The sequence below is a fragment of the Olea europaea genome, chromosome 15 (genome assembly GCF_002742605.1).
Source record: "Olea europaea var. sylvestris chromosome 15, O_europaea_v1, whole genome shotgun sequence".
NCBI classification, from domain to species: domain Eukaryota; kingdom Viridiplantae; phylum Streptophyta; class Magnoliopsida; order Lamiales; family Oleaceae; genus Olea; species Olea europaea.
This window is the reverse complement of record NC_036251.1, coordinates 16,722,375-16,731,468: the sequence shown is the minus strand read 5'-3', so window position 1 is coordinate 16,731,468 and position 9,094 is coordinate 16,722,375. Positions and strand designations below refer to the sequence as shown.

Below are 9,094 nucleotides of genomic sequence, written 5' to 3'. Positions count from 1 at the left end.
TTAGTTAAAGTTAACAACAACAAATGAGGTTCTCATTAATTATAAATTCCACTTTTTAGAACTCATCACCTACTGCAAACACAGATGAAACAAGGAACTTTATTCTTATTTTATCTTCCATCCATTAGAATTTTATACTGAGCTCCACTGAATAGGATGCTCACACACAACAAAACACCACTAATTTGACCCTTAAAAAGACATTTTAACAGTAATTCATATTGACTTTAATTAGACAAAAATGTCACACACTGTTTTCAAGTAATATAGTATAATGGGAATATAATTTACCATTTAGGCAATCATTATTCCCCTACGTTTTAGCATTTCCACAGAAATAATCACATAAATATCATAGAAACGAATTATGATACTAAAACTATGTATTTGCATGCCATATCATTTTCATAATCAACGACGAAATCCAAAAGGATAGAGTTATCACATAATTTAGTCAAATCATCATTTTAAGACGAGCACCATCGACTACAGCCAGGGGCGGACCCAGACAACTTGGCTTAGGGGGGCAAAAATAAAATTTATAGGGTATCTTCTAATAAAAAAAACTAAGGAAAAAAAAAAAAAAAAAAAACAAAAAAACTAAAAGAAAAAAAAAAAAAAAAAAGCTAAGCAATATTTTTTTTCCCCCAAAATCTAGGGGGTCAATTGCCCCTATAAAACCCCCCCTAGTTCCGCCCCTGACTACAGCCACGTGAAATATACCAATATACAACTCCAAAAGAATGAACACTCCAATGTACACTTACCAAAGAATTGTACAAACACTTTTAACTTCAATTACGAAACTCATTCCTAAGCCATCACGGTGTGTAGTTCACTTATTAAACCAAAATTCAAAGCAGAGCAAAGGATCAAACACTGTCTTTTTCTATGCACAAATCACTCCAACACGACTTTAGATTGTTGGAAAAAATGGATTATTTGTGTGTAGAATAAATATCAATTAACATAATAAAATAACAAATACAATTCAACAATAATATAACATAAAATAGAAAAGAGATTTAGAAAGTAAATCTTGGGAGTCACGTTGAATACGTCCTAAAGTTGTTTTGCCTTCCTTTCGTGCTATTATTTTTGACACTACACTGCTCTATGATAAAACTCATGTGACTCAAAGTCGATTCTCCTTCTATGAGCACGACCATACGGAGATAAAGAACGAGCCTGTCATCAAGTTGCCAAAACTATAGAAATATAGTATGAAATATGAACGAATTATTTTTATGTTTTCAAGTTGTATCTTTTAGTGATTTATCTAACAATGAAATCACCATCCCTTTTATAGGAAAAACCAACCCCACAATAATGTAAAATTAATCAATTTATAACCTCCATTCAAGTATTCAATGCCATGGGTGGATTACAAAAGATAAGTCATTCTACATCTAGAGATTTTTAGTTCAAAACTTCTTTTATGATTTCTTGTTTCGAAAAATCTGAGTAATGAACATATCACTGGTACTAGAGTTATTTTACCAGCATCGTTTGCTACAGTGCAAATGTGCTTCTCTTTTCTTTCAATTTTAGCTTGGTAAGTTCCAAGAGTAGAGTCTTCCATACTTTAAGAAGCTCAGTTCATCTAAATCCCATTATCCTGCCTGCCATTTTCTCCTAAGATTTACCTTGTCTCAACCTAGATATATGAGAGCTCTAGTAAATAATTCAATCTTATTTAAATGTGCAACTCATAAAAACTCCCCAAGAATTCTTCATTCAGATGCGTTTGATCTCTTTCAAAGACACAAGTATAACGTCTGAATTGAACATTAAGAACACCCAAAAGAAAAGGTAAATTTAACATGCATATTAGAAATGTAATTTAGATGGAGGGCATCTTGGGTTCAGTGACATGAGCGTTCTTGCGGATCTCAGAGGCGACGGTGGAGCGAAGCTGGGAGGGTTTGACGACGTCGTCGAGGACGTAGATATCCATGAAGGTAGGGATGGATCTACACGCCGTCTTGAAGAACTCAAACACCCGCTTCCGCGCCGCCTCCATGTTTGCCGAGTTCGGTGGGACGCGAACATACTTCACTGTAGACGCCACTCTCTCTCTCTCTCTCTCTCTCTCTCTCTGATTTCCTGTTAATGATGAAGAACAAGAATATTTTGAATTGGGTGTGGCGGCCAATTTCCTCGAGTTTTGGAGGTGTACAACCCGGACCGGCCTTGCACGACTTGCTTTTCTAACGGGCCAAATGAGATCCGGTTCGTGCAGATGAAAAAGATAAAAAATAGTAAACACTGAGGGGGGTTCAATCAAATTTATATCTCTAGCCAAAAAATATGATCATAATTGGTCATATTGCGAAAATGTAAACATAGCAAATCATGCACTATACCCACAAACGGGTAAAATTATACTATCCAAGTCCAAATCTAATTCCAAAGGGTAAATAATGCACGACTAAAATATATCACATCCCGAAAGGTGCATAGTTCTTCTGCAGTGTGTCAACCTAATGTAAAAAGGGAGATCAAAAGCTGCTCTTCAAGTAACCAATATCATGGTGAACTGCTCGTGTTGCTAACAGATAAGGAAAATTCCAGAAGTAACTTCACTAACGAAATAACTTTCTTCATCTCGTTTAAATAGCCGAGAACCTCAGCTAGAAGCAATTGAATTACAACTTCTCTCTCCATCAAAATTAGAATTTTCCGAAGCTGAAACACAATCTACTAACTACTCCAGGAAAGACATGTTTATTTCCCAATGGGAACCACATAATTAGAACAGTCTCTCATCGTAATCCAAATATCTCTTCTGGAGGATCATAAACACGCTGATCGGGAAATATTTCCTCAAAATTCTGCTTCACCCTATTCCTCAACAAGGGATGTGGCAGTAGCCCCTTCAATAATATCCTGAATGGCAAGTCCTCAGGTGGATCTGGAGACTTCTTCATGTCCTCAAAAATATTCATGGCATCAGCAGGAGACCCATATGCCAAGAAACCACGAATAACTTCAGCATATGTTTGAGAATCAGGGAACAAACCTTCCTTTCTCATATTTTCCCATAATTCCGTTTCGTCCATCATCTTTTTGCTAGCTACTACAATGATCAAGTCTTTGTACACATAAACATTTTTATTCGATTACTGATCTTATCTATTGCTTGAATTGTCCATTCAATAACTTCTGATCCTAAAACCCTCTTCTCGCCAACTTTATTCCTGTGAATTGGTGATTGGTACTTTCTACCATAAAAAGATTCATATGATATGCCAATGGTAGATTGAAAATTATTGCTACAAAAAGACTCCACAAAAGGTAAGTTTGATTACTAATTTAGATTTGTGTATAATATTATTTTATGAAAAATATATAATTGAAAATAATATATTTTGAAATTAATAGGGACCAAACAATGGCTCAAGCAACATAATATTAATGAGAATAATTCAATACCTTTATTATAAGAGTAATTCTATTTAGTCCCACAGGGTTATAACCCCAGTTTATGTGGCATTAATGTGTCACTAAATGATAAGTATGATTAAAGAGTCATTTAATTTAATTTTTTATTTAGCCTATTACTTAACACCACATGAATTTGGCTATAACTCCATTAGGGCTAAAATATCATTACTCATACTCTTATTATAAACATCGCATACGCGTTTTCATATTTTGGGGTCGTAGTTTAATTACTTTGCTTTCAATATTATTACATATGTTTTCATCAATATACACAATTAGATTATTATTCAACCATTGAATCTCCAATCCAATGTTTTGATTCAAATCGTAGGTTGAAGGTCTAGAGGCATTTAGTGTTGAGGTGGAGAAAAATATAGACGATCCTCGAGTTGCTACAGATAAGCTGAGTAAAAAGGGGCAATTATTTTATAAAAATGACAAACTTAAGTATCGGAAGAAAAATGAGATTCAGGACGCAAGAGAAATGTGTAACAAAAAATTAAAGGGAAAAAATTCATGCAAATTAGAATATGTGAAAAAAAAATATTAAAAGTTTAAAAACAAATTTTTTTTGACTAAGGGTCCGTTTGATTGCAAAGATGGAATTGAATTAAATTGAAAACGAATTTTAGAGAATTGAATTGATGAGAAATTGATTTCTTGAGAATTGTAAATTATTGTGTTTGATTGATATAATTTTTCACGTGAAATATGTTGAAATAAAAGGATTTTTTGGTGTTCGTTTGATTTTATTTTACATGAAATTTGGCAAATTAAAGAGATACTAGTATTGGAGATGAAATTTTTTTCCATTGCCAAAAAATAAAAAAAAAATCAAGAAAATCATCTATCTCTGATGTTTGTTTGGCTTTGTTTTACATGAAAATTGTCAATTAAAGAGAAATATTTTTTTACAATAATTCTTAGAATTTGTTTTCATTACCAAATAATAATAATAATAAAATAATAAAATAAAATAAACAAAATGCTATAGTAACATGGAATTTCAATTCTCACCATTTTGGTGAAATGGTGAGAATTGATTTTTCTTAAAAACTAAGAAAAGATCAATTCCCAAGACAAGCAAAAAAATGCAATTTCATGGAAATAAAACTCTATCAAACACCATAAAGTTGGAAAATGGATCCATGGAAAAAAACCACATATCAAACACTACCTAATATTATTTAACCCCATCGAAGACTCATTTAATTTCACATTTAATTTAATATACCATCTAACGCTATTTAGAATGAGGTTCAACTCCATTGGATTATACTCTTTCCCCCATGTAAATAAGCAAATAAAAAAATGTTTTAGGAAATTAGGGTGCTTTTTGGGAAATTGCAACTTGTAAGGAGTATATTTAATTATACTTTTCCCCGTCCATGTCATTTTCATTTTTTTCCTTATTTCGATGTGGATTTTATATTCTTTAATGGTTAGAAAATAGTAAATAAAAGTGGACCAGACAAAATTGGTCAATGGTAATAGAATTTGCATTTAAACACGAATCGCATCAACATCTAGAAAGTGCACGTTATTCGTAATCCTCGTCCCTCGTCTATATGCTCAAAAATAAGAAAATGCCAATCTCAAAAATATAATTATGTAGACTCGCGAAATTTTGTTTTTGTAATGCATAGTATGAGTTCAATATATATTTATCATCTCTCTTATTTATTGTGAATTTGTGAGTGTTGTTGACCTTAATTTTTGCATAAACGTGCAGGCAATAGAATTTTGATAATCTCTTTTTCCCATAGGTATTATCTGCAAATTGAAACACCTCGTTAAGAGGCAAAATTTATCGATCGAGAAAAGTGTTCAATGATCATTTGTACTTCGATTGTCAAATCAACTATTGGACGAGAGATAATGAGTGTAAAAAACGGAAGTGGGATTTGACTAGGGTTAAAATGTCATCCCCTTTGTGAAATGGACTAACATATATATAGAGAAATATAAATGAGTCAAGTGGATTTTTAGTGAGATTGGACCAAGTTCAAGCTAAAGACGAAATTGCTTAATTTATAGGTTCAATTCAATTGAATAATCGATATCTAGTCGACCAATATGATCCCTTCCATTACGCGTATACCACGTATCTTATAGATATAACAGTGGCCATGGACTTTATTTATTTCATTTTTCTCTAATTATGGCACTATAATTCACAAAATTAAAATGATTCTATTAAAAAGATATAAAGAAAATATAAATGAAATCCATTTATCCGATTTGAGTCTAGTGGGTCACATTTTTTGAGGTGAAGGGGACATTTTTCTTGAAGAATTGCAAAGCCTTGGCCAGGGTTTGCCCCTTATTCATCTTTCTAGGCAAAGTGCTGCTATTTTATACTTGAGTATTATCCATCGTAAGCCTGTCCCTTTCATTCTTTTTTCTTTTTTCATTTTTTTTTTCATTTTTTTTCTTTTTATTTTCTTCCCTTTTTGTCATATCAGCTCTGTACTTCTTGGGCGGGCGAAGTTTTGAGTTGGGAGTAAAGGAACAAGAAGAGTCCGGACTCGAATTCGACGAAGGCACTAGTAAATTATATTAAAATTTTACAGAATTAATTAATTTTTTTCTAGTCAATTTAAAAGCAAAAAATGAATCGTTTCGAGAAAGTTCCACTTTCTTCTAAGACTCGCTCCATAGTTCTTGAAATCCAACCCGAATGAATCCACAAACATTTCTACTGGGAAAACTTATAGTGAATGTTCCAAACCTTTCAAAGCAGTGCAAATAGGTCTGATACCTTTAAATCGTAGCAAATTTGTTCCAAACATTTCAAAAATGTGGGACGAAATGGTTTCTGAACAGTCAGGGCCGGTCCTGTGATCGTGGGAGTTTGAAGCGAACTCTATAAATTGGACCCCCAAAATCAACGTAAATCAAAATCCAACAATATACTATACGACCAATTGCTAACTTAAAACTTAACGTCAAAGATATTTACAAAACATCTCAATTATGGGAGGATTCTTTTACGTTAATTAGTGAGTTTTACCCAAAAAAAAAAAAGGAAAAAAAAGGGAAAAGAGAAAGGAAAAAATTGCCATTAGATGTTATTGACTTAAAAAACATTATGTTCTTTCTCATTTCAAATTGAACAGCTTCCTTTCCTTTTTAGTTTACTTCCAAGAATCCAAATAATGACTACGTGCACAAAATGCTTACATTTAAACAAGCTCTATTCCCAGAATTCCCTATAGTAGAATCTCCACTTGACCATAAAGAGTACAACTCAACTATTGCTGAAACACGGAATGATGCAGTAGTATAATAGACCCATACGCACTAGTCTTAAGGGGAAAAGACATGATTTCACACATTGAATACGCTAGTAAATGCATCAATTCAGCTAAGAACACCACATGAGGTATGATACTACAGGAAAAGGTCCAACACTCAATTGCGCCACTTGTTTTGGATCAAGATCACATTGTCAGTATCATCAAACAGGCAAAGTAAGGTACAAACAAAATCAACAACCTATTTTCCGCCATTTTACCCACTAATCAATTACCTCAACAGCAAGAGAAACTTCCTGTTGGCGTTCGAGTTCACTGAGAACAGCGATCATGTCCAATTTAAGAAGCCTGGCCACATGGGTTTTAATGAATATCGGGAGCTTTTCGCTGTCGTCTTTGAATCGCTTCAAACCCAATATAACGAAACGGGCCTCTTTTCCAATGAGTTTCTTCCCCCTCCACAGAGGCCCTCTGGGCCTGCCGTCGTGGTATGCTCGAACCCATTCGCAACCAAATTGTTGGGGATTATTATCTCCGATCGTGGGCTTGGTCGTGGAAGGAAAAACTAGGAATGATTTGGGCAAAATGAGAGATTTCGAAGAGGAAAGGTGCTTGATAAGGAGAAATGAGCAGGCGAGGAGAGGGCTTCTGGACTTGGAAATTATGGATGTCAGTGGCATTTTAGAGAGACAAGGGTTTAGGCAGAGGTTTAAGTGAGCAAGAAAGAGAAGCCGTTAATTGAAAAATTAAAGTAGGTAATAGGATTACTCACGGGAAAAAATCATTCCAAGAAGATTAGTATATCCCTTTTCAAAATTAAGAGCAAGGGATTAAAGTTTCAAAAATCAGATTTTTTAAATTTTATTTATAAATTAATTTATTAAATATATATTTTATTAATTAAATCTATTGAGATCACAATTTTTAGTCACGGTTATCTCATTAATTATTCACATATTAAATTTTAGTCACAACTTATCAAATTTTTTGGTCATATCTTATTTCTCGATCACAAATCGATAGGTCATAGAAATATTTTTGATCACGAATCCAAAAGTTTTATAGATCACGAATTATTCATCGATCACGAAATCAAAATTTTTTACAGGTCACGAATTATTCATCGGTCATAGAATCGATTATTTTTTAGGTCATAGATTATTTTTATTGTAAATTATTGGATATATTGGTCATGATTAATTTTTCGATCACAACTTCATCAATTGTGAGTCACAATCACAATTTTTAGGTCACATATCCAAATATTAGTGAATTTATTGGTCACGATTAATTCTTCGATCACAATTTTTTAGATTACCTATCCAATTGTGAGTCACAGTCACGGTAACAAATTTCAGCTTCGCCAACACAGCCAGCACCACTCCCAAATCATTCCACAACCACGGCATCCACCCAACAGCTAGCATCGCCTCCTCTATCGCCACCACAGCCAACAAAACCTACCCCACACCATTCCACGACCACCACACACACCACAGATCCACACGCACACCAATTCGTTAAACCACCGCCGCACGCACACCACAAATCGACCGCGGCACGCACACTAGTTTGCGCCACCACACGTAACCACCACACCCACCGTTCCACACCAACCACAGATCCAACCATGCCACACGCACATCAGTTTGTTGAACCACCGCTGCACGCACACTATAGATCCACCTCCATCTCGATCTACTCACCCTCGCCATCAGTATGTCAACGCTGCAATGAGGACCTTCGCAGCAGCATGGTCAGTGACGCTGCAATGGTGCAGCTCCTCCATCGTATGTCGCTGGGCAGTTGAAAGAGAGACGTGAGAGAGAGAATCAGGATGGGGGGAAATGAAAATGGGAATAAATTAGGGTTTTTTGAAGTATATTTTGGAACAATGAAACTACCCACCTCATTTTAGAATTGTGGATTTTTAATGTAGAGAATCCTGTGATTTTCACTTACTCGAAAGAGGCTGAAGAGCCTATCCAGAGATCCAACTTAACCAAGAACAGCCAAGTGTTAAAGGCATCCTTCACAAATAAAAATAAATATATTCTTTTAAAAATATATACATTAATATCCTTTTAATTACAAATAAGAACATATTACAATAAATTCAATTTAATTTCAAACAAATCAATAGCTCTTTAATTATTCATTCACCAATATCTCTCTTCCAAAACTAAAACCTCACTAATTTCTAATCTCCAAGTATATGTCTTCAAAACCTCAATACAAACATCTCACATTTTAACATTTGAAATTGATAATAATATTTGCACTTTCATGTTTTTTGTTTGTAATTGTTAAATGCTAAACTGATTTATTTTAGAGCATTTTAGATAGGTAAGTGTGAATTATTGGACATATTTTTGAATTTTAGAGTAAAT

The 9,094-nt window shown here is 34.0% G+C and overlaps 2 protein-coding genes across 2 annotated transcripts; both read right to left on the bottom strand.

Annotated features, from left to right (window-relative positions):
* Nucleotides 1-1,673: 1,673 nt before the first annotated feature.
* On the bottom strand, nucleotides 1,674-6,785 carry LOC111411301. Its single transcript, XM_023041844.1, has 5 exons — nucleotides 6,752-6,785; nucleotides 6,631-6,707; nucleotides 5,156-5,220; nucleotides 3,127-3,275; nucleotides 1,674-3,079 (listed from the first exon to the last, which is right to left on the bottom strand). The coding sequence occupies exons 1-5, from the start codon at nucleotides 6,783-6,785 to the stop codon at nucleotides 2,766-2,768; spliced, it is 639 nt and encodes a 212-aa protein (XP_022897612.1). The 3' UTR covers nucleotides 1,674-2,765.
* Nucleotides 6,513-7,459, bottom strand: LOC111410303 (protein THYLAKOID ASSEMBLY 8-like, chloroplastic). The gene has a single exon (XM_023040570.1). It carries the CDS (start codon nucleotides 7,382-7,384, stop codon nucleotides 6,968-6,970), a length of 417 nt encoding a protein of 138 aa, XP_022896338.1. The 5' UTR covers nucleotides 7,385-7,459; the 3' UTR covers nucleotides 6,513-6,967.
* Between the last annotated feature and the right edge of the window lie 1,635 nt (nucleotides 7,460-9,094).